The sequence below is a fragment of the Vulpes lagopus genome, chromosome 10, assembly GCF_018345385.1.
Source record: "Vulpes lagopus strain Blue_001 chromosome 10, ASM1834538v1, whole genome shotgun sequence".
NCBI lineage: Eukaryota > Metazoa > Chordata > Mammalia > Carnivora > Canidae > Vulpes > Vulpes lagopus.
Window position 1 is genome coordinate 36,791,436 of NC_054833.1, and position 27,241 is coordinate 36,818,676.

Below are 27,241 nucleotides of genomic sequence, written 5' to 3' on the forward strand. Positions count from 1 at the left end.
GGAGCAGTTATCCAGGCAAAAAGTAGAGGAGGAGCATTCCAGAAAGAGCAAGTAGCATTTGCCAGGTCCCAGAGTAAGACAAGATGGACTGGGAGAAACAAATGTACAAGAGGCCTGGAAGTGGAGAGGTGGGCTGAGGTCGGTTCAGACAGGACCTTATCTATAAGCTTTATGTGGACCTTTCTTCCTTTGTAAAGGCAATGTAAAGATTTTGAAGGGTCTTAAGTGAGGAAATGATCTAATTGTATTTTTAAAAATCAATCAGCTGTTGTGGGAACAACTGGTTAGAAAGAGGAGTGGATTTTAAAGGATCAAGTAGGAAGCTACTACATGGCCTAGGGGACAGATGTGCTAGTTATGACTTTACAACTGGCAGTGGAGGCTGAGAAAAATGGACAATACGTAGTTTGGAAACAAGCTTGATAAGACGAACCCTCTACCTACCCACATAGATCTTACAACCTAGGAAAGAGCCAGGCTAGTAAAGGGTCAAGCTAGAAGGAGGGAAACAGCAGATTCCTAAGGGAGACTGTGGTATTTTCTGAAGGGAATGACGACCTACATAAGGGGACTATGTGCATTTTTCTGCATAGAAGTAAGTGTACTAGGGGTATCTGGGTGGCTCAGTGGTTGAGCATCTGCCTTTGACTCAGGACATGATCCCAGGGTCCTGGGATCGAGTCCCACATCGGGCTCCCTGCCTGGAGCCTGCTTCTCCCTCTGCCTGTGTCTCTGCCTCTCTCTGTGTGTCTCTCATGAATAAATAAATAAAAATCTTTAAAAAAAAAAAGTAAGTATACTAGATCTTGCTAAACTTGAGCTCTTTTCTCTTCCTATCCAGCAATATGGCAATTAGAAGGAAAATCATTTGGGTTATTGAAAAATAAAGAAGCCGCATATTATTTGCACATTATATGTCCTCTTCAGTGTATTTGCACTATGACTTGTATAAATAAACATGCTTCCCTTCTACAAATCCAAAGTATAGTGGCTAGAGAATTACACTCTTGCTACTAAACCAAACCACATGGAAAGAGAACTCTGACTTAATTCTTCTGATTCCAAAATTATCTTTCCACTAAAATATACTCTTTTCAAATAGCTTACGTGTTTCCTCTATGCTGTCCTATCTGTTCTTCCAAAACCTTCCAGCTCCCTTTTCCCTAAACCTAAGCCTTTCCTCTTCCCAGTTTGACCCACGCTCTAGGCTCTGTATACTACACATTCCCTCTCAACCGGCTACTATTATGGAAAGGAACTTCACTTATACTAACTTACTTACTAAGATATAAGTGATGAGTAATGACTTAATGCTAAGATTGCAAATACATTTGTTAAATATCATCCTCTTTCCATCCTACATCCATGGTAGGGATCACCGATTGATTAAATAACATTTAACATAAATAAACAAAACATTGCTTTGTTTTTATTTTAAAATAGATTCTTAGGTATGAGAGTGAAGATAAAAAAAAAAGGTGCAGGTCCTATGATAAAAATAAGAAGCCAAATGGTTGACTTGGTGGTAGGAGACGCAGAAATGTGGATCAGAGAGTTAAACTGTGAAGGAGTATTAGAGAGACGATGTAAGAAAAGACCATGAGCATCTCTCCCTTCCCTCTTAAATTGCAGTATAGCTTCTAGGGGTACTGATGTTACCACTTCAGGTGTTTGTGGCAGTTGTACCACTCCTTATTTAGGGGCCGGCAAGTAATCTATTTTTCCACATTAAAACCCAATTCTGGGGGGATCCCTGGATGGCTCAGCGGTTTAGTGCCTGCCTTCAGCCCAGGGTGTGGTCCTGGATTCCTGGGATTGAGTCCTGAATCGTGCTCCCTGTCTCTGCCTCTCTCTCTCTCTCTCTGTATGTCTCTCATGAATAAATAAATAAAATCTTTAAAAAAAAAAAACAACCAATTATGCCTTTTCCTTTGGGTTCAGTTGTCAACAAATTATCTTTTTACTCCATCTCCCCACATTCCAAAATCCAGTCCATTTCACTCTCTCGACTACACTAGACCAAGACCAAGTTAGAATGTATTATCTCTACCCAAGATGCCAGTTTAACTTGCACAAATTCTCAAAAACAGAGTGACCCTTAGTGGCTTCAAGGAATTTTAGATATGACCAAGAACTTGCCTTCTAAAGTTAAACAGATCTGGGTTGGATTCCAGAAACAAGCTCTAAAGACTTAAATAATTTAATGTCTCTCAGTTGCCACTGATTCATCATTAAAATGAAGATGATACCTACCTTGTAAGAATGTTGAGAGAATTAAAATAAATAGTAAATGTAAACGACTTGGGACAATGCCTGGTACATGGTAAGCTCTTAACAAATATTATTTAGATCATGATGATGGTGGGATGCCAGGGTGGCTCAGTGGTTGAGTGTCTGCCTTTGGCTCAGGACATGCCCCCTAGGTCCTGGGATCGAATTCTGCATCAGGCTCCCAACAGGGAGCCTGCTTCTCCCTCTGCTTCTGTCTCTGTCTCTCTCTCTGTGTCTCTCATGAATAAATAAATAAAATCTTAAAAAAAAAAAGATCATGATGATGGTGACTGCCTTAAGAAATTACAAGAAGGAAGTAATTTTCCCAAAACAAGTCTATTTCTCTTTGTTGACATTAAATTCAATCAGCCTTTCAAAATCAGAACTCATTGTCCCACATTTAGATTAACCTCCAGATCACTCCTATCTCCAGGAAGTTTATAGTTGTTTTGAGCTCCTCATATATATTTTGTGTCCAAGAAGAAATATCAGAAAAGAAACACCAGATGTACCATCTCCATGCATACTGCAGCTGGAACTTTCTTAGTAGGGCCAACATCATCACATGGGCAAGGGGCACCTAAGCCAAACACCATTTCTGCATAGCACCTAAGACCTTTTCTCTAAGAGACACTTGGGAGAAGTTCTAGGATACTCATTTCATTTTCTTTTTATTTTTTTTAAAGATTTTATTTATTTATTCATGAGAGACACATGGAAAGAGGGAGAGGCAGAGACACAGGCAGAGGGAGAAGCAGGCTCCATGCAGGGAGCCAGATGTGGGACTCGATCCTGGGTCTCCAGGATCTTGCCCTGGGCTGAAGGCAGGCGCTAAACCACTGAGCCACCCAGGAATCCCCTGCTCATTTCATTTTCTGTGTTAAAAGTTCAGGTCACCAGAACTTGACTGAGGCTGAGAACAATAGAGAAGCAAGTAGTAGAGCAAGTATTAGAATAGACAAGTAGTTTGGACTACTTTGTAGGTCTTCTCAATCAGGCTGCTACACTGAAGCAGCTCTCAGATTCTCAGGCTCTGCCCCTGCTAATCTGGGGGAGGGCAGGGAGGTCAGTGCTCCAGGGGACCCAGAAGGTCTTTTTGCCTTCTCCACAGCTTCTTCATGGCCATGATTGCTTCCTTGTTTCTCAGGGTATAGATGGCAGGATTCAGCATGGGAGTGACCATCGTGTACAGCACAGAGACCACCTTGTCCATAGGGAAGGTGCGAAATGGCCTTGCATAGATGTAGACACAAGGCACAAAGATTAAGGTCACTACGGCAATATGAGAAGCACAAGTGGATAGGGCTTTGCTGCGGCCCTCCCAGGAGTGGCCTCGGAGCATGACCAGCAGTGCCGTGTAGGATCCCAGGAGCACCAGAAAACACATCAGGGTCACCAGGCCATTGTTAGACACCATCAGAAGCTCTAAAACAAAAGTATCTGTGCAGGCCAATTTGATCAGCTGAGGCACATCACAGTAAAAGTTGTCCAGCTTGTCAGGCCCACAGAATGGCAGCTGGATAGTCAGTCCAACCTGTACAATGGAGTGGATGAAGCCCCCCACCCAGGAGGCTACCATGAGGAGCCCACAGACTGTCCTATTCATAATAATCCTGTAGCGCAAGGGCTGGGAGATGGCAATATAGCGGTCAAATGCCATCACAGTCAGCAGGAAGATCTTGATGCCTCCAATGAAATGGAAGAAAAAGAGCTGAGTCAGGCAGCTACCAAAGGAAATAATGGGGTTGCCTGAGAGCAAGTCAACCAGCATCCTAGGTGCCGTGATGGTAGAGTAGCAAAAGTCTAGGAAAGAAAGATTGCCTAAGAGAAAATACATGGTTGTGTGGAGGCGTGGGTCAGAGGTCACTATGGCCACAATAAGGAGATTTCCCATTACAGTCATAAGATACACAGCTGAGAAGACAATGAAGAAGAAGAACCGGAGCTCCCATACCTGAGAGAGCCCCAGGAGGACAAAACCTGTCACCTGGGTATGATTTGCTGGATTCATCTGCTTGATATGACCTGGTAAGTGAACCTGCTGAGGAAAGCGGACATATTCATCATGGGATCCATCAGCTTCTCTGCAATAATTTCCCCTACCCTGTCTGGGAAATTCTCCCCATCTCATTTAGTATAAGACAAATGTTTTAAGTAGTTCTATAGGAAACCAAGTACTTGGACATCAGATACTGGTGCAATCAAAGTCCAAGAATATAAAACTCAGAGTAACACTGATACTATTTATAATTCATGAAAATCAAAAATAGTCCTCAAAAGTGGAGAACTGATATGCAGAGAAAACTTCTACCCTGGGAGTGACTCTCACTTCTCCCAGTAGCCAGCTGCACAAACAGGGACAATCTTTGAAAATTCTCTAAGACTCATACTCATTTCCCTCATCTAGGATGTACATTAGCTAAAATGCCTGCAAGGTCTCCTGTAGTCTAATATTTTATAACTATAGGTGACCTTTATTAAGAAAACCCAAAAAAATCCCCCACTGGCCAAATATTTGGACATTATAAGGTTTGTGAATTACTGTTTCTCTAAAGCCAGATAAGAAAACATGTGGTACAAGGAGCTTCATTTCCAGTGGCTGCAAGAAACCCAAAGAAACTCCAGTCCCCGGGGAAATACAGGGAAGGGCAACTAAAATATTGAACCCCCCCTGAAAAGTTTGCTTGTCACTGCTAATTTGGGGGACATCATCCAAAGACTAATTTCTTATTCATATGAGAAGCAGCAAGAGAAGGCCATAAATATTAACTGAAGGTAAAAAAAATCACTAGTTAAATGCAAAACCTGCCTCAACCTTTGAAAACCTTAAAAATAGAAAGGATGTTTTTATAGAGTTAAGTATTTTTTCAAAGATACTGAGAAAGCTGGCTATTTGTAAGAATTCTATAATTAATCTCTTCATACTGTTTAAGAGAAATGTGAAGTATCATTCCACACTTAATTTTAAGTATGACTTTTCAATTATATTTTCCTTCCTTGGTTCTTTCTTCATTCAATATGCTTTTATTAAGCATCTTCTATTTACTAAGCACTACTTTAAACACTAAGGATTTTAAAAAATAAGACACAAGTGATCTAATGTGTCATACTCTGCATAGGACCTTCACCCTGACACCTGCCCACCACCACCACCCCCCCGCCGTTTTGTCCTTTTGTATGTAGCACCCACACACACAATGATCTAGCATACCGAGCTACTTCAAGTTACTCAAACTTGCCAGGTTCACCCCATGCTTCCCTCATTTTCTTTATTAATCTCCATTTTATCTTATTTTAATGAAATCTTTTTATTTTATCTTAATTGTAATGATTTTATCTTATCTTATGTTTATTGATTTTATCATCATTTTGTCTCATCCTCATGTTAATGAAATGTCTCAAATACACAAAGTTGGGATTTCCGGTTGTACCTAAAACATGTGAAGAACTTGGAAATCAATATCCTTACCCTTGAAGCAAGAAAAAGCCAAGAAAAATGAAAGGCGATGACTCTTCTCGGAGCCATTAGAGAACAGAAGGTCACAAGGCAAAACACTCCCTCAAAACCTGGAGACACAAGGAAAGCAAGGGAGAATCATAGCAAAGACCCGCCTACCTGACACAGGACCGCTGGAGTCAAACACTGGCAAGAGCCCTTAAATAGCAATTTTGACAAATTGTGGGAATCTGAGTGTAGACTGGCATGGTAGCCCAAGACTCCTGGGAGCTGCATTCGTAGGGAAACCTCACACTTTCAAGGGCTCTATCTCCACAATGAAGAGTGAAAAGAGATACTCTCCTGGCACTAGCAGTGTGGAACTGGCCTAGGTGATTTTCCATAAAAAATACTTATTCTTGGGGTGCCTAGGTGGCACAATTGCTCAAAGCGTCTGCCTTTGGCTCCAGTCATGATCCTAGGGTCCTGGGATGGAGCCCCAGGTCCAGCTCCCTGCTCAGCGGGGAGTCTGCTTCTCCCTCTCCCTCTGCTGCTCCCCCTGCTTGTGCTCTCTTTCTGTCAAATAAATAAAATCTTTTTAAAAAATACCTATTCTCTAGGATAGAAGATATTACTAGAGCCATCTCCCACCTGGGAAAAGGACATTTCTCCCACTTCAGCACCCTATAAGCCTTGCTGTGTTGAGTAAGTGACAGGCGGGGCTAGGTAGGGAGAGATAGATAGGGGCTATGTGGTCAGGCTCACAGAAATTCCAAAAATGTGGAGGTGAAGGAAACCAGAGATGAGGGAACACACCAGACCACCTTGGCCTAGGTGTGTGGGAGGAGGAAGGTGTCTTTTTTTATGACAGTCCCCTGTGACCAACAAAGGATAACCAGACTCCAAAAAGAAGTAGGCCATTAAAGATGTTATCACCTAGTCCTTACTCAAACCAAGATTATCACAAGAATGATGAGGCCACAAGCTCCCTGGTCAATTCTAAATTAAAGACTGCCAGTGAAGCTCCTATAGGCAACGCTATCAGGAGCCTTCTCACTTCTGAGAGCTTTTCTTGTATCCTGGCTTAATAATCTTCCATCGCTTTACTCTCATTTGTCTACAAAATTCATTCTTCAACTCCATGAAACAAGAACCTAGCTCTCTTGCTTCAGTGTCAACCTAAGGGTGTGAGTGTAGGACACAAGCCCACTAAAGACTGAAGTTTAATCACAAGATTATAGAATGCTTCCCTCCCTCGGGGACCTCACCTCCATGTCAACCGGGCTCCAGTGCTGATGAGGTAGCAGAAGGCAAGCTGAAGACAAAGCACAGGCTGACACCTGCAACCTTCACCTCCACCCCAATTCCTGGATGGGATAGTGAGGTGGCATTCCTCCAGGAAGCTCCCAACTGTCTTAATGTTAATGCCTTGCTAGAGGACAAAACAACCTTAATTTGACAATGACAAGGCTGGTCTCCTGTGAGTCTTCTTTAACATATGAAAATCCTTCTGAAACCTCTGTTTTCGTTTACCTCCCCCAAATATATAATCAGTCACCCCCACAACCCTAGCACAGCAACCCTTCTGCCCACAGGTCCTGTCTCTGTGCTTCAGTAAAACCATCTCTTTGTGCCAAAGACATCTCAAGAAGTCTTTCTTGGTCATGGACCCCGGACCTTAACCCACCAAATCTCACCTGCGTTCCAAAACTACATCAATGTGATAACAGTGGGTTACAGCTAAAGCAGCCACAAAGTACAGACTCTCTAAGAACAAGTACTTAAGGATGCCTAAAGGCAATGTGGGAGACCACAGAGTAACGTGAAACCTTGACTCCTGCAACTACTAGCCAGATTCACATAAATTCTCATATTAAGATTTCTTTACCTCAGTTCCTATTATTATTATTATTCCTATATTCCATGCTTGGTTTTCAACAAAAAAGTCACAAGGCATGTAAAAGGCAAGCAAAAGCACAGTCTGAAGAGACAAAGTAAGCACTAGACTCCCCTGTCACACAGATAGTAGAATTACTGAGTAAAGAAGTTGAAACAGCTATGATTAATATGTTACAGGCCCCAACAGAGAGAGTGAGCTACCTGCAAGAACATGTTGGTTATGTAAGGAGAGCGATGGAAATTTTATAAAATTATGAAAGTGAAATGCTGGAAGTCTAAAACACTGTAACAGAAATAAAGAATGGCTGTGATGGGTTCATCAGTAGGAGGGACACAGCCAAGGAAAATACAAGCAAGCTTAAAGATAGGTCAGCTGAAATGCAAGCAGAAATGCAAATGATTGAAATGGCAGAGATAAACAGAACAGAGCATCCAAGAACTTTGGGATATAGTTCTAAACGGTGCAATATACACACAATTAAAATACCACAAGGAACAACAAAAAGAAGTATAAGAAGTCCCCGAAATAAAAATGGGTGAGAATATTCTAAAAATCATGATATATACGAAGCCACAGATCCAGGGAGGTCACAGCACACCAAACAGAATACCAAAAATTTTTTAAATTATACCTACGTATGATGTAGGAAAGATATTAGGGTTTGAAGCCAATGGCCCAGAAAGAATTATTGAAATGTCTTTGGTGCAAAAAAGGTGGTTTTATTAAAGCACAGGGATGGACCGGAGAGCAGAAAGAGCTGCACCAGGGTCAGGCCCATTATATACTTTCAAGTTGGGAGGGGGTTAGGGAGAGCGTAAGTCTCTAAAAAATTTTGGAAGCACGGTGTCCAGGACCGTAAGGGGACTAGCTATTGTTGGGAAGAGGTCATTTATTACTGTCTAATCAAATTTTAGTATGAAACCTTTCATATGCATATCAGTGGGTCATATGCTTGGGGAATGATTGCCAACATGTATCTTGAGATGGTAGAGATAAAGGAAGTTTCCAAAGGAATTTTTATATGTTAAAGTAGACAGACTCACAGGATCCTGGGGGTTGGGCTAAGATTGTCTTTTGCCCTTAGCAAAGTATGAACATCAAGCAATTGAGTCCCTAGAGGAATGTCACTCTGCCTGTTTCAAGGACTTATAATTGACTTATAATTGACTATAGGTTGTAAGGAAATTTAATTTTTCTTTTGCCTTTGTTTCCCACATCAGGTACATCATAGTCAACAACAGAAAACCAAAGACAAGGAGAAAAATCTTGAAAACAGTCAGAAGGAAAAATTTCTCAACAAGAGAGGAACAAAAATTAAGAATTAGAGTGCAAGCCTTGTCAGAAACCAAGAAAGCAGGAAATAAGTAGGCTGATTGATACATCTAAACAAGTATTGAAAGAGACAAAAAGAGCACCAGCCTAGAATTCTAAATCCAGCAAAATTATCCGTTAAGCATTAAAGAAATACAGACGTTTCTCCAGCAAATTCCAGCTGAAAGAATTCATCATTAGCAGACCTGCCTGACAAGAAATGTTAAAAAGAAGTTCTTTAGGGAGAATGAAAATGATGTTGATCGGAAACTTGCATAGACATAAAAAAAAAAAAAAGGAAGAGTGTTAGAGAAAGAATAAATGAAGATAAAATAACTTTTTAAAATTTTTCTTATTCTTAAGGGAAAACTAAGAATGCATTGGGTGACGGATAACTAAAGTTAGGAGTTAGTAAAAGGAATGGTATCAATGTCATAAGAGATGGGATTGTGTTCACTCGCTAGGGCTGCTATAACAAAGCACCCCAAATTAAGTGTCTTAAAGAGCAAAAATGTATTGTCTCAGTTCTGGAGGATGAAGTTTCAAGATCAAGGTATTGGCAGGATTGGTTCATTCTGAAAGACGTGAGGAAGAATCTGTTTCTTGCTTCTCACCTCACTTCTGGTGGATTGCTGGCAATCTTTGGTATACCTTAGCTTGTAAAAACATCACCTACATCCCTGCCTTCATCTTCACACTCCATTCTCTGCATGTGTGCTTCAGATTTTCCCTTACAAAAAGATACCAGTCATTGCAATAAGGTCAATCCTAAAAATCTCATTTTAGGTTGATTTCCTCTGTAAAGGAGCTGTGTTAAAATACAGTCACATCTGAGACATTAAGGGTTAGAACTTTAACATAGAATGGGGAGAAGGGGTGAAAAATACAATCCAAACCGAGAGAGAGGAATTGGGAATACTCTTGATGAGAAGGACAAAGGCAAAAGAAATGTAGATAAAATTGAATTTCCTCAAACCCTGCATCCCATCTATAAATTCCCGAGATATGCAGAGTGTGATATTCCTCCAGAAACTCATTGCTGTCTTAATGGTAATACCTTGCTAGAGGCACAAAGCAACCTTAGCTTGACAATAGCCAAATCTCCAGGATCCTGTAAATCCTTTTTTAGCACGTGAAAATCCCTTTAGAGGGCACCCAGGTGGCTCAGTGGTTGAGTGTCGGCCTTTGGCTCAGGTCACAATGAGGTGGGGGGGGGGGGGGGGGGCTGGGATCAAGTTCTGCATAAGGCTCCCTGCAGGGAGCCTGCTTCTCCCTCTGCCTGTCTCTACCTCTCTCTGTGTGTCTCATGAATAAATAAATAAAAGCTTTTTTATAAAAAAAAAAAAGAAAATCCCTTTAAAAACTTCCTTATTTAAATAAATAAATAAATAACTTCCTTATCTCTACTGCCACTACCACCACCCCCAACATAAAAATATATAATCAATCACTACTCACAATCACAGTGCAGCTGTTTCTGCCCCCTGGTCCTGTCCTTGTGCTTTAATTAAAAAACCTTTTGGGATCCCTGGGTGGCGCAGCGGTTTGGCGCCTGCCTTTGGCCCAGGGCGCGATCCTGGAGACCCGGGATCGAATCCCACATCAGGCTCCCGGTGCATGGAGCCTGCTTCTCCCTCCGCCTGTGTCTCTGCCTCTCTCTCTCTCTCTCTGTGACTATCATAAATAAATAAAAAATTTAAAAAAAAAAAAAAAAAAAAAAAAAAAAAAAAAACCTTTTTTTGCACTGAAAAGGTTTCAGGAATTCTTTCTTGACCATTTCCACAGTGGCACCACAGCACTCTGACCTATAGATGCAACACAATCTCAACCAACATCCTGGCAAGCTATTTTATAGATATCAACAAGCTGATTCTAAAATTTATGTGAAAAGCAAAAAGCTTAGAACAACCAACAGAATATTGAAGAAAAATAATGTTGCGTGACTGACACTAACTGATCTCGATACTTAGTATAAAGTTACCATAATCAAGGCAGCATGATATTAAATATAGAGAAAAATAGAAATATAGGTCAATAGATTATGATTGTCCAGAAAAAAATAGACAACTGATATTTGTCAAAGAAGCAAAGGAAACTCAGTGGGGAAAAGGTTGTCTTTGCAATAAATGATGCTGGAACAATTGTACATCCATATGCACAATGAAATTGTACACAGATTTCATACCTTTCATGAAAATTAACTCAAAATGAGACATAGCCCTAAATGTAAAATTCACGCTGTAATATTTCTACCTTCCAAAAAAGGAAATTTACTTAATTTTGAGTTTGGTGATCAGTTTTTACATGCAACAGCAAAAATATAATCCATAAAAGAAAAAAATTATAAATTAGACTTTCTTAAAATTAAAGACTTCTGTTCTACAAAAGACACTGTGAAGAAAATCAGAAGACAAGCTCTAGCTGAAATAAAATATTTGCAAAACATGTATCTGGTAAAAGATTCGAACCCAAAATATACACAGAGCTCATATAGTCAACAATAGGAAAGTAAACAATCCAATGAAATGGGCAAAAGATCTGAACAGCTGTTTCACCAAAGAAGATATACAGGTTGCATAAAAGCATATTAAAAGATGCTAACCATCATTGGTCATTAGGAAATTACAAATTAAAACAATAACAAAAAAATACACCTACACACATCTACTAAAATCACTAATTTTTTTTTTAAGTTGATAATATCAAACACTGTTTATGATGCAGAGCAACAGGAAATCTCATTTGTCGCTGGTAGGAATGCAAAAGGACACAGCTACTTAGGAAGGTAGTTTGGCATTTTCTTCCAAAGCTAAACATTGTCTTGCCATACAATTCAAGGGTTGAACTCTTTGGTATTTATCCAACTGATTAGAAAATTTATGTCCACAGATAAATATCTATAGCAGCTGTATTCAAAATCACCAAAATCTGGAAGCAAAGGAGTTCTCCTTCAAGGAATGAATAGATAAACAAACCAAGTTGCATGTGTATAATGAAATATTATTATTCATTGATAAGAGGAAAGGAGCTGTCAAACCACCCAAAAAAAAGAAAGGATGAATCCAAAGTGCATGTTACTAAGTGAAAAAATCTGGTCTGAAAAAGCCAGAGATTGTGATTCCAATTATATAATAATCTGGAAAAGGTAAAACTATAGATAGAGATGATAAAACACTCAGTAGTTGCCATGCTTGTGGGGAGAGGATGTTGAATAGGTGAAGTACTGGGGGGCATTTAGGACAGTGAATCCACTGTTTGATATGTGTTAGCGGATACAGAATACTCTGCATTTGTTAAAACCCATAAACCTTTAGATTATAAAAAATGAGCTTTAATGTATGTGAATATTTTTTTAAAAATTTTTAGGAGGTCATGGGATCCCAGGGTGAAAAGCACAATGTTACAAGACAATCTAATTGTATTGCAAATGTATGAAACAACCTCGCTGAGGAGGGTGAGAGGAATAAGTACTGATCTAAGTCATTTTGGAAATAGGTACAGTCAGTAGAGCTAAAGAGCATTGTACTCTAGGTGATAAGAGTAGTTTTCCATAGAGATAAGGATGACAATTCTGGTAGCACTATACATGTATATAGGAGCTGAACAACTAAGCAAATGACTGACAATGCAAAGAGCCAAGTTTCTCACTGTTGGAGTATAAACTTACAGATAGGCAAGAAAAAAAAAGCCTAGAATGATCCATGTTATAATGGACTAGAGTTGGAGGCATCAGGCATCAGTATAACTCATGCTTATCTAATAAAGATTAAGATGGTTACATATCAAAATATTTATACACACACACACATGTATATATATATACACGGGTAAGTAAACACATATATATCCTTGGTCTGTCAGCATAAAATACCTGAAAGGGATGACATCCCATAGCAAAAGCACGCATAGCACTCACATCTTGGTTTCTATTGCAGTCGCTATTAAAAGGGACCAGGACTTCTTAGAGAAATAGTGGATTCTGGGACTAGGGAAGGAAAATGCAAGAGGAGCCTGGAACACTAGTAAAAGAAAGTATGGAAGCACTCAAAAGAATTGATGGAAAAAAAAAAAAAAAAGAATTGATGAGATATGTGAAAAGGACACAGGAGTAAAATAAACAAGCTCTCAGTGGCCAAAGCTGAAACAATTCCTGCAACAAAATAAAGTAGCATTGGATTATAATCTAAAGCATAAGATAAATATCCATGTTATAAATATATGATTGAATAAATAAATGAGGGAGAATAAACACACCTTCCTGAGAGAAGAATTCTAAATAATTTAGGTAGATTCTTTATCCTCAAGGAGGTAAACTCTTAAGTGTAAATTAAACACAGTCACTATCAAGGTATGAAAGTGAGAAAGAAATAGTTTCAAATGGAGAAAAGCTGAAAAACACTTTTATAGTGACATCAACAGTGAAGTTATGTTGATATGTTTTCTTAATATATGTGACATTTATATCACATACATGATAGGATGTCATAACAAAGTACGGTCTATTTCAGAAAAGTAAGGATGGTTTAACATTTACAAAGCAGACATTGTGAATTATCATATTAATAGGATAAAAGAAAAAATGATATGATCATTTCAACTGATATGGAAAAAAGCATTTGGCAAACTTTGACATCTGTTCATGACTATTAGAAATAGACATATTTTTTTATTATTTTTTAAGCCTTTTTTTAATTTTTATTTATTTATGATAGTCACACAGAGAGAGAGAGAGGCAGAGACATAGGCAGAGGGAGAAGCAGGCTCCATGCACCGGGAGCCCGACGTGGGATTCGATCCGGGGTGTCCAGGATCGCGCCCTGGGCCAAAGGCAGGCGCTAAACCACTGCGCTACCCAGGGATCCCAGAAATAGACATATTTTCAACCTCATAAAAGATTCTTACAAACAATCTATGCTGAAATATTGACTACTTTCATCTAGGTCAAGAACAAAGGAAAGTTGGCCCCTCTTATCAGTATAAAACAAATGAAAGACATAAAGAGTGGAAGGGGGCAGCCCTGGTGGCTCAGTGGTTTAGCGCCAACTTTGGCCCAGGGTATGATGCTGGGGTCCTGTGGTCAAGTCCCAAGTCAGGCTCCCTGCATGGAGCCTGCTTCTCCCTCTGCCTGTGTCTCTGTCTCTCTCTCTCTCTGTGTCACTTGTGAATAAATACAATTAAAAAAAAAAAAAAAAAAAAAGACTGGAAGGCAAGAAGTCAAATTGTCCCCGTTCACAAACAACATAATTGTTCATGGAGAAAATCCTAAAAAAAAATTACAAATTTTAAAAACCAATTATAAGAAAAATGCTTTAAAAATATACTTTAAAAAAACCACTTTGGGATTTATTCATCTAGCAATATAGTTTCAAAATATCTAAGAAAAACATGTTATAATTACAAAAAAATATAAATAGTAAGTCCAGATGTGAGAAACTGCCAAATTATGTAAGCAAAATATATATAATGCTATAGAGAATTTGAATGACACACCTAATCAGTTTAAACTAATAAATTTATAAAGCAGTGTACTCCCCAAGAGAGAAAGTGACATTCTTTTCAAATACCTATGTTTTCCCCCAAATTGTCTAAATATTACATCATAGAAAAAAATTCAAGAATTCAATAAATTCTTAATGACAGAAGTTATGCTATATTATTAGAAATTAGTGGAAAAGTAGGCAAAACAAATCATCCCCTAAGAAATTTTAAAATATCTTGTAAGCTATATATATATATATACACATATTTTTAATATTAATAATAATTAATATCTTATTTTTTAAAGATTTTATTTATTTGAGAGAGCAAGAATAAGATATCAAAGAGGGAGAGAAAGAGGGAGAAGCAGACTTACCACTGAGCAGGAAGCCCAATGACAGGCTGGATCCCAGGACCCTGAGATTATGACCTGAGCCAAAGGCAGATGCTTAACAGACTGAGCCATCCAGAGGCCCCTATACTATATCCCTTCATTAAATCTTTCATTTAAGAACTCAAATGTAAACTAAATATATTTAGAAAATAATAATTAGAGTACTGTAAAAAATTTGTAGATGGTTGGCAAAGTAGTAAGAAGAAAAAATATAACCATAATTTTCTATATTTGAATATTAAAAATAAGAAAACATATGAATTAAAAATCTAACAGAAGACACTACAAAAAGGAAAAATATTGAGAATCAAAAAGGAAGGATATCCCTCCCACTCCAGCACCACCCTGAAAAAAAACTATAGGCATAATAATAAAATCAAAAGCTTCATTTGAATAAAATAATAAACTAGAGACAAAACTATGGAAAGTTTGAACAAGTCCAAAAAGAAAACACTACTTATACATACACAGCAGTAAGAACTGCCAAATTATGTCTATGTGAAATTATACAAATAAATTTTAAAATCTAGTGAAATGAATAAAAAAATATAAATAAACTAACCAATTTATTTAAAGGGGAACCATGATTGTGTAAATAATAATAAAATAAATTGTAAGGTTAGTCAAAGATTTTTCCTGAAAGGCAAAATCTTTTGTAGAGAGGATCTACCAAACCATCAAGATACAGATTATCCCACATGCTACTATATGTCCAGCAGAACTTAAAACAATTTCAGGCACATGATAAACCAGAAACTCAATCCATCATTGCTGAATGAATAAAAGTTCTATTAACTGTTAGTAACCACAAAAACGATGACCCTCCTTATTCTTTTGATAATGCTAATGTAATTCTATTCCTACACTCAGAAAAAAACTCGTATATCCAACAAAGAGGTAACTATAAATTAACCTAAACACAACATAGGTTTAAATTCAGAGTATCAGGGCAGCCCAAGTGGCTCAGCGGTTCAGCGCCTGCCTTTGGCCCAGGCTGTGATCCTGGAGACCTGGGATCGAGTCCCACATCGGGCTCCCTGCATGGAGCCTGCTTCTCCCTCTGCCTGTGTCTCTGCCTCTCTCTCTGTGTCTCTCATGAATAAATAAATAAAATCTTTAAAAATAAAAAAAATAATAAATTCTGAATATCATAGTAGAAAGTTAAATTCTAAAGACAATGACATTTTTTGTCTTCCTGAAAGAGTTCTGGAGGAAAAAAAAGAAAAATAGATTATACTCTTATTTCCAATAAACCCAAATGCTACAAAACTACCTAAATTAAGCCTTATGAGACATATGTATGACCCATTTAAAAAAAAAATCTAAAATCTGACTGATTTATTTATTGACTAACCTTAAACATATGCCTGTTTGAAGGATAAGAAGCTACAATATATTTTAAATTTTTAACATTTCCCCTTCAAATTTATAATATTAAGTAATTTTAGCCAAAATGTCACCAGAAATTTTTAAGGAATTTAACAGGATATTTTGAAATTCATCTATAAAAGGAATGTGCTGGAGATACTGGGTGGCTCAGTCAGTTGAGCTTCTGAGCCTTTATTTCGGCTCTGGTCATGGACTCAGGGTTGTGAGATCGAGCCCCACCTAGTATAAAATATTTTATCTTTTGTTCTGCTTGCTTTGCTTCCTACCAGTCTGCATATGCCCAAATGAAATTCCTCTGTTCATGGCTTCAGCAGATATCTTACTCTAGGACCAATCTTCATTTCCGATCACCTCTGATTTATTGCCTTTTTTTTTTTTTAATCTCAGGTGTCCAGTCTAACTTTTCCTCTCTCCCTAAAGAGCATATCATGGAAAGGTTTTGCCCAACATATTTGCCAAGTAAATTTCAGTTTCTTTTTTTTTTTTTTAAGATTTTAAAAATTTATTTGTTTGACAGAGAGAGCACAAGCGGGGGGCGGGGGGAGGGATGGTGGTAAGGGGAGAGGCAAAGGTAGAGGGAAAAGCAGACTCCCAGCTGAGCAGGGAGTCTGATGCAGGGCTCGATCCCAGGACCCTAAGATCATGATCTGAGCCAAGGGCAGAGGCTTAACTGACTGAGCCACCCAGGCACCCCAAATTCTAGAGTCTTCATGCATGACTTTTTGACCCCAGGAAGCACAGCCTTTCTTGGCTAAATATTCAGTCCTATAAACTTAGCCTAAATGGAGTCAGATCAGAGTAAAGGTCAAGTACAGGCAGTGTATTTTATATGCACCACATCCCCTCTCCAATTGCCTACACAATTCATAACTGCAATGGCTACTAATTCAAACTGGTGCATGAACCATTACCACATAATATCTCCACATAGCTTCATTCTGTATGAAATCATTACCCAAGCACCTGCCTCTCCTATGAGCCTTTAAGACCATAAAGACAGAGACTGTGCCTTACGGATCTTCCTAACCTAGAATATTAATGGGGCTTGATACCTAATAGAAAATCAACATATATTTGTTAAAGGAAGAAGAAAAGGAAGGAAGAAAGGGAGGTTGGGAGAGATTGAAGAAAGGAGGGAAGAAAAGAGGGGAAGATAGAATGACTGGTGACTGGCCACCAGGAAGCATTTTGGGGGTATTCTCTTCAGGTGACCCCTGACATCACAGTACCTGTTTAGATAGTAGGGTTAAATAATAGAGAGCACCATCTTGTATAAAGTAGAAACTATTTGTTGGATACAGCATTACCTTTAGATCCAGGCTAAAAATACTCTTGCTAAGGACCACTTACCTTCACAGGGGCAAGGCATTAGAGGGGCCAAAGTGAAGTGCTCGTGGGGTCGTTTGCCCCCACCCCCTGCCATAGGGAGAGTACAAATGGAGACCTGAGATCAATGTCCAGTTATTTAAATTTTTTTTTTTTAAAGATTTTATTTATTTATCCATGAAGGACAGAGAGAGAGAGAGAGAGAGAGGCAGAGACACAGGCGGAGGGAGAAGCAGGCTCCATGCACCGGGAGCCCGATGTGGGATTCGATCCCGCGTCTCCAGGATCGCGCCCTGGGCCAAAGGCAGGCGCCAAACCGCTGCGCCACCCAGGGATCCCAATGTCCAGTTATTTAAAGTTACAACTAAAGCTAGTAAACTGTTAAATGAAATATATTCTTGCTCACTTGTTGAATATACCTTTGTAAGGTCCAGAAAGCCAGGTCTGAATTTGGAAGTCTTGGTCACATAGGAATTCTGCTCTGAAATGTGACAGGACGGGAAGAGACAACTCCAGCTTGCTTGCTTTGTCTTCAGAATGGTTCCATCCCACACGGGAGAGGCCCTCATCATGTGTGTGTGTGTGCACCTGCCCCACCACCAGTAATACAGTAGTCATCCCCAGACAATCTCTCAGGCATAGGGAGATGTTTACTCCTGTCACAGCCCATCCTTGGGAATGCAATCCTCAAAAAAACTGGAAGTGGGATTAGGACCATTTAGACAAAGTCCTAAGTATGGTAAGCATGGTAGGGAAGGGTGAACTGGATCCCTGGGCACTTCACCTTGATACTTCTGCTGCTCTGCCCCTCCAAGGGTAAGTGGTCCTGGGTAAGAGTCCTTGTGGCCTGAGTCTAAAGATAACACCATATCCAACAACCTGAGTGCCTACTTTATACAAAACTGTGCTCTCTGTTACATGTTTTTTTTTTTTTTTGTAAGTGTACTTCAGTGATGCCTGAAAAAAATTAAAAGAAATATTATAATAAAAGGATAAAACAAAACACCAGAAAAATGCAGGATAGACAGAAAACCTAGGAAAAAATAGCTGGAAAGCCTTTTATTGTTTACTCAAATTCCCACCTTTCTGAAACACTTCAGCTCCAATGAGAATAATCTAAATTTGTGCTACCCAATACAGTAGCCCTTGGCCACATGTGACAACTTAAAATTAAATTAATTAATTTTTTTTAAAGATTTTATTTATTTATTCACGAGATACGGGGGGGGGGGCGGCAGAGATACAGGCAGAGGGAGAAGCAGGCTCCATGCAGGGAGCCCGACGTGGGACTCGATCCTGGGTCTCCAGGATCACACTATGGCCTGAAGGCGGCGCTAAACTGCTAAACCACCCAGGCTGTCCAAATTAAATTAATTTAAATTGAAAGATCAGTTTTTAAATTTTACCAGCCACATTTCTAGCACTCTCAATAGCTCCATGTGGCTAAGGGCTAACATATTGAAGAATACAGATTAGAATATTTCTATCATGACAGAAAGTTCTGGTGAACAGTACTTACAAAGAAAGAAAACGAGAAAGAAAAAAGAAAGCTCCATTTTGACCTTTAAATAACTTTCATTAATGACATTAATGAAAATCAAGCAATAACCTTCAAGGTTAATTGTGTTACAATGATTTGGTGCCACTTTTGTATTCTCTATCAATATCTCCCACACACTCAACAGCTATTTAGGAAATTGTGATGTAAGCAATACCTTCAAAAAATCTCGTTCCTGAACTGAAATATTTTGTAAGACTAGCCACAAAACCTTAAAGAATTAGACAAGATGTTCTGTTTGGACCAAGAGAGAATACACTAGTTTGAATCCAAGATCCTATGAACAGCCTGACAAAAGCCTGTACTCTTATGGAAACCATATCAGAAAGTCTAGATTCTAATTCTAGTTTTGCACTAATATATGTATGTGATCTTGGCAAAGTTAACGTCTCTCAACTTTAGTTTGTCAGTAAAATGAAAATGATAAAAATATGCCAAATTTGCCTCAGTGAGGCATTCTAAGTATGATATAAAAATATCATATTTAAATAAGGTATGATTAATATCCTAAAGAAGATAAAATTTTTTTTTCCAAACTAATTTTAAGCAGACGTACTGCTACAGATGAGCCAAGATGGGGAAGATTTTACTCCAGTTCATCATCACATATGAAACCTTCCTTATATTTTATGGGATCTTCACTGCAATAGATCTTATAGCTAAAAATGTAAATGTAGATTTCAGATTTTTAACTGGCATAGTCGGTCTCCAACACACATTGTTAGGTATAATTCTGTACATACAAGTATGAGTTTTCTCTTCCATCCAATTCAGTGATGATTTACTCTCAGAATTTTTTGTTTGAAGCAGAGAGTATCAGCAACTAAAACACAGTGCATTAGTTATTTATTATAATGTTATTTATTATTATGTATATGTTGTGTATATTATTTTAGATGAAAAGACAAGGAAATAATCACTTTGTAAATTAAGAATAAATTTGGGGTGCTTGGCTGACTCAGTGGGTAGAGCATGAGACTCTTGATCTCGAGGTTGTGAGTTCCAGTCCTATGTGTGGCATAGAGTTTACTTAAAAATAAATTAAAAATTTAGAATAAATTTAAAATGTGATAAATGTCCTAAAAGATTATATTGGGAGGAAATATTGGGAGGAAAATATTCCTTCTGTTTGGAAGACCAAAGAACTGTGATATGCTAAGGGCAGGAGTATGTTTCATCACTTGGTACATAGAGGAAGCATCTGACAATAGGCCATGGCTGTCACAGGGATTGTGTAAACTTGCAGGTTTTTTTTTTTCCTGCCAGGTGTTGTATGTATGGTGGTTTATGTTTCAATATATTGGAGACTTTTCATTTTATTCAAGGAATCTGTTCCATGTTTAAAAGCCTTGATTAAAGAAGAAGTTTTTTATAATCTTAAAAAAAAAAAAAAGAGTATGTTTCATTCATTTGAGGATCTGTACTCGCAGGGACCAAACAGGTACTCAGTAACTTTCACATTTGCTAACACTATACCAACAAACTTGGACAAAGGAGATGGCAGGTACCTAGTACCTCTGCATAGACCCTGGCTTTGGCACCCATTAACTGTGAGCACCCAGGCAACTCCTACTTGTTCTAAATCTATTCTGTATAATGTGGGCTACGATGCCTACCTTGCAGTTTTCTATGTTGTAAAATGAGCATAATGACACTTAACCTTTAGAGTTTTGGGTTAAGTATGAAATGAGATCATGTATAGAAACCTTTTAGCTCAATGGCCGGAAGGGTACTAAGTAGCCCTATCTTACATATAAATAAATGGTAGCTGTATCATGAAATTTGGAAAGGATTTTTAACTGTCAGAAATAGGGTGGAAGAGAAATGACACATTTCAGAGCTAAGAGACAGATGAAGAAAATATGTGGAGAAAAGACAGTGAAGGGAATGTCTGGGTAAAGTGAAAATGTCTAGCTTGAACTAGAAATAGTGGTAAGAGATAATATCAGAAAAGTAGATAGAAGGCTGACTGTGACGTCACCTTCAGGTAAATGTCAGGTTAAAGAGTTCCTTTTTTCAAGTTTATGAACAGGGGAGTGAGGAAATCAGATGTAGGCCCTATTACTGTCCAGCTGTGCCATTCCAGCATCCAATTTAAGGAATGATTTAAGGTTTGTGAATTCTCTCTGGCTAAGAGAATCACAGAGGCTTAAACTATTTGTTCAGTTACGCTATTTAAGTGAACGTGTGTTGCTTTTTAAAAAGGAACCACTTGGCAGCCCGGGTGGCTCAGCGGTTTTAGCGCCTGCCTTCAGCCCAGGGCCTGATCCTAGAGACCAGGAATCGAGTCCCACGTCAGGCTCCCTGCATGGAGCCTGCTTCTGCCTCTGCCTGTGTCTCTGCCTCTCTCTGTGTGTCTCTCATGAATTAAAAAAAAAAAAAAAAAAAAGTTGTGTTTTAAAATAAATAAATAGGAACCACTTAATCTAATTTTAAATCTTATTCCTCATTCTGAAAGTGGAGAGACCACAGCAGGAAAAATGGTCTTAGATTTTAACACCAAGTCATTCAAATTAGAGACCCCGAGAGGTGAAATAATTTGCTGAGTTCTCAATGTTAGCAAGTAGCAGAGTCATGAACTAATCTCGGTGCCATGTTTCTCCAATGGACAATTTCAGGATTAACCATCTCCAAATGATTGAAGAAAAGCCTAAGAAATACATGAGCATAGCCATGATGCACTTACCTGGAGCTTTCCATTTAGGATATCCCTATAGTAATCATCAATATATAAATTCAGGTCAAAATATTTAAGACTACAAAAGATTCCGTCAGGCCTCTGACAGGGCTTTGGGGAATGGAAGTTGCTAATTTTAGTGCAAAGGGATTATTGACAGAGCAGGAGGTAAATACCAGGTGTGGGGTAAGCAAACCAGCTAGGTGCTCTCCCAAGCCAAATGTCACTGGGGACCACATAAAGGAACCAGAGCTTGAGAAGGGCAATGACTCAAGTAAACCATCCCTACAGGATAAATTAACTGCTCTCCCTCTAGTTTGGAGATGTTTCTATATCGTATCCCAGCCCCACAATTCAAAGATCAAATTTGTAAATATTCATCTCCAAAATTCCCTTTTCCCATCTTCATCTTGCATCCTGTTTTACAGCCATGCCGCAGTACTATACGGATCAAAGATTTAAATTATTTATTTTATTCATGAGAGACACAGACAGAGAGGCAGAGACATCAGCAGAGGGAGAAGCAGGTCCCCTGCAGGGAGCTCAATGCAGGACTTGATCCCAGGACCCTGGGATCATGCCCCGACCGAAGGCAGACACTCAACTGCTGAGCCACCCAGGCATCCCCAGATCAAAGATTTAAATGCAAAAAAGTAAACTAATGAAAAGTTCACTGAGAAAGTAAGAGTTGGGAAAACCACCTTGGACCTGTACTTCAACCTGACTTTATTATCCTCTACTAACTGCTTTTTGCACAATTATTCTTGTTGAAGATTTAAAAGATCACTTACAGCGGCCCTCTGGGTGGCTCACTGTGTTAAGTGTCTGCCTTCTACTAAGGTCATGATCCCAGAGTCCTGGGATCGAGCCCCATATTGGGTTCCCTGCTCAGTGGAGAGTCTGCTTCTCTTTCTTCCTCTGTCCCCGCTCCTGTACACTCGTCACACTCTCTTACTCTGTCTCTCAAATAAATACAATCTTTTTTTAAAAAAGATCATTTATATATTTGATAATACTTGTACATATATTCATGTGGAAAATTATATACTACACAAAATTCTCAATTTGTTGACACCTTAGAACATATCCCTCAGAGATACTCAGTGTACAGAATGCCGGTTGAATATTGATTTCCAGAAAATTTATTCCAATTCAGTTATGTGAGATCCAGTCACACCACATTCTTGCCATCAATAGATATAATCCATTTTTATGTCATATTTGGTAGAATTTCCTGAAAACATAACTTATTATTGAAAATAAATTTTTAAAAAGACTTTATTTATTTATTCATGAGAGACACAGAGAGAGAGGCAGAGACACAGGCAGAGGGAGAAGCAGACTCCCTGCAGGGAGTTTGATGTGGGACTCGATCCCTGGTCTCCAGGATCATGTTTTGGGCTGAAGGCAGCGCTAAATTGCTGAGCCACCCAAGCTGCCCGAAAGATAAATATTTTTTTTGTTTTTTGAAAACTCTCCAAGCTTTCTTTTTTTTTTTTTTTAATTTTTATTTATTTATGATAGGAACATAGTGAGAGAGAGAGGCAGAGACACAGGCAGAGGGAGAAGCAGGCTCCATGCACCGGGAGCCCGACGTGGGATTCGATCCCGGATCTCCAGGATCGCGCCCTGGGCCAAAGGCAGGCGCCAAACCGCTGCGCCACCCAGGGATCCCTCTCCAAGCTTTCAAGTTGATATTAGTATCTTTTCTGTTCCTTGCCCAGACTTCCCATGCATTATTTGTTTTTGTAGACTTTATTTTTTTTTTTTAATTTATTTATTCCTAGGGACACACACACAGAAAGAGGCAGAGACACAGGCAGAGGGAGAAGCAGGCCCCTTGCAGAGAGCCTGACGTAGGACTCGATCCCAGGTCTCCAGGATCACGCCCTGGGCTGCAGGCGGCGCTAAACTGCTGCGCCACTGGGGCTATCCCCACTTTATCTTATTTTTGCATTACTTCTTGAGAAGCTGTAGCTACATATAAATAAGCACTCATTTCCATATTCATATGCACGTTCACAAGCATGTACATTTATATGTAAGTAGGTAGCCATGCATTTAAATGTTAATTTTTAAATATTATTTGTGTATTTATTATTATATAAACTGTTTAAATATCTATTATTTGTGTAAAGACTGCTTCTTTTGTTTTTTAAATGTTATTCCAAGAAGGAAGTTCATATTGTAGTATATTTCCCAAAAAGAGCTTATGTAGAATTCCTTGAGCATGTCACATGCTTAAAACTGTTTTCAATAGCCTTGAGTTTTGAAGGAATGCTTGGCTGGATATAAAGTCATCATTTTAGCTTTTTTTTTCACCCTTTTTTGAAATGTTGCTTCATGACCAGATCTACAAGTTGTGTTGGCAAAGTCTTATGTCATTTAATTCTCTTTAAGTTATTAGTCCCTTTGCCTTTTCTAAGCATATGTCTATACCTGGAATTATCATGTTTGTTCTTTTAATTATTTCTGTTATTACCTGCCACTCCCTACCCACCAAAAGTAGAGACCTTGTATATCTACTTAGTCATAATATTCCAGCACTTAAAATACTAGCTTACACACAGTATCCATGATCGTGTTCTTTGACTATAAAAGTTTTTAATTTTGATGAAGTCTGTTATTTTTTCTGTTGTTTCCTATACTTTTGGTGTCATAACTAAGAAATCATGACTGTCTCCAAAATTATAAAGACTTTCTCCTGTGTTTTCTTCTGTGATGGTTATTTTGTGAAGTTTAAAATATATTTATAATAAAAATTTATGATAATGTGAAATATTGTATTCAAATGGCATCAGGGAGACTTTAGAGTACTGTTAATATTGTTTCTTTATTTGAGTGCTCATTACACAGGCCTGTTCTCTTTGTGAACATTTAAAGAGCTATATACACACTTCTCATTTGTGATCTTTTGTGTATGCGTGTTATACTTCAAAAAAGGTTATTCAAACTATCCTCCAAAATAAAACAAAGCAAAAGTAACAAGATAACATGTAAAATAAAACAAACTGGGCAAGGAGAGCACAAAAAGAGAAATTATAGCCAAATTTTCCTTATAAAGACAGATTCAACCAAAATAAATAAATAAATAAAAAGTAAAGACAGATTCAAGAATTCTTAATTAGAAAATTTATTTCAGCAGTTTATTAAAACAAATGTAACATGACTAAAAAGGGACTTTCCCAGGCATGCAAAGCGTTTAGTAATGAGAAACAGGAGAAGAAAATTAGTTTGGGAAAATTTATATGGGAATATCAGATGAGTCTGCAAATTTAATTTAAAACAATCCAAAAAAAAAAAAAAATTAAAACAATCCAAAACAAATGGGGCATAACGTTAAGGTTTTATAAGTCCAGGCAATAAGACAAGGTGGTTGTTGCATTGTTTTCTACTTTGTTCTGTATGTTTGAAATATTTCACAATAAAATACATAAAATAAAATTTTCCAAAAATTATAATTTACATAAAAGTACATCCTATTTTTGGAATAAAAAAATTCAACTGATATTTCAATAGATGCATAAAATTTCAATAAATTTACTTTTGGTAAAGTCACTCTGCAAATTAGATATATAAGAAGTCCTTTAATTTGATGAGGCAAATATGCCAAATTCTACAGTGCATATAATAACAACTATTAGGATTAGAGAGGCATTTTGATTAAGATAAAGAATACAGAAAGGATGCTTATAATCTTCTTCCCATTCAACCTTATCTTGGAAGTCTGTGCCAATGAATGAGACCACACAATAAAAAAGAAATAAGTGATATAAGTATTGGAAGGAAATAAACATCTTTTCCACAGCCACTGTGTTTTCCTCCAAGGATAACATGAAAGTGTATATAGATAATTAAAATAAGGATTTAGTAAGGTTTCTAGATACAAAATCAGCAACTTTACACCAATAAGAGGCAACTAGAAAATATTATAAAATATTTCAACTCACAAAAGCACAAAACTGCTAGTTACCTATAAAAGATCTCTGTGGAAAAAAAAAATCACGGAACATTGTTGAAGGACATGAAAGAAGCCCTACATAAATATTACCATATTTTTGGATTAGATGGATAAATATTATTAGCATTGTTAATTCTTCCCAAATTAGTTAATAAATTAATATAATTCTGAATCAAATCATAAGTAGGATTTTTGTGGAATTATACAAGGTAATCCTATTTATTTGGAGACCAAAAGGCCAAGAACAAATCGAGATAATTTTTTTTTTATTATTTTGAACAAGAACAAGGACTTGGACATATTAAATATCAACACTTTCTTTTCCAATTGTGATTAAGATTGTTGTACCATGCAGGGATATAAAAATAGACCAATGGAACATGCTATAGAGATCAGAAACAGACTCCCATCTGTGTATATCTGATGTATGAATATACTGATGTTACAAATCAGTAAGACAAGAAATTAAGCCATAAAAATGTTCCAAATAAATAGTTATCCATGTGGAAAGTAGATAAAACTGGATCTATGTATCATTCACAAATATTATTCCCAGCAAGAGTAAAGAGTAAAGAAGGATTTCTTAAATAAGATGCCATAAAGCACCCACTAAAAGGGAAAAGTTGATATATTATATTTCATTTGAATGCCTCTGTAAAACAAAAAAGACATCGTAAGCAAAATTAAAAGCCAAGGCACAATAAGTTAATATTAGTTTCCAATATATAAGAACTACAAATCAGTAAGAAATAGGCAATTCATTTAAAAAATGATCAAACAGTAATTCACTGAAGAGGAAATACAAAAGCTCAATAATGAAATGAGAAGGTGAGAAAACTCCATGATAGTTCAAATAGAGACCAAAAAAAAAGACTAATTACATAAGTGTTGGGAAAACTTAAAGAGACTAGAACTCTCATCTCATACACTGGTGGCTGAAGTATAAATTTTAACAGCCATGTTTGACATCATCCTGTCAACATTTAGGTAAGTTGAAAATGAATCACTTATTGATTCAGCTATTCTGGTCCTAGATAAATACCCTAGAGAAACTCCAGCTCATGGACAGGTGTGTGTAAGAAGGCTCATAGCAGCACTATTGTAACAGAATAATAATAAAAAAAAAAACTAGATTTTCATCAACTGGAGAATGAGTTTTTTACATTGTATCTCTACAATAGAAAGCTTAATCGTAGTTTTAATGAAGTAAAACAAAACTTAATGAATCACAAAACCTCTACATACAGTTGAGTGAAGAAAAAGCAAGAAGCAAGTTGCAAAAAATGATCTGTACGGTCTGACTTTTAATAATCTCTGAACGCTTGGAAAGCTAATCTATATAATTTTTAAAGATGTATACAGTGGTAAAAATAACAGTATAAAATGATCAACAGTGCATCATTAAAATTATTTTGTGAATAAGAGCACGGGAGGGAAATGGGATTAGGGAACTTTTTCAGTTGAATATCACTTTTATCTATAAATTTAACTTGAAAACATCTAAAGCAAATAGGGCATAATGTTAAAATTTTGTAAATTT

At 37.7% G+C, this 27,241-nt stretch overlaps 2 protein-coding genes across 2 annotated transcripts in view; both read right to left on the minus strand.

The window, feature by feature from the left end:
* LOC121500517 (olfactory receptor 8B3-like) overlaps positions 1 to 27,241 on the minus strand; it is a 172,474-nt gene that overhangs the window by 17,491 nt on the left and 127,742 nt on the right. The window lies entirely within an intron of this gene.
* Positions 3,338 to 4,282, minus strand: LOC121500514 (olfactory receptor 4D5). The gene has a single exon (XM_041772256.1). It carries the CDS (start codon positions 4,280 to 4,282, stop codon positions 3,338 to 3,340), a length of 945 nt encoding a protein of 314 aa, XP_041628190.1.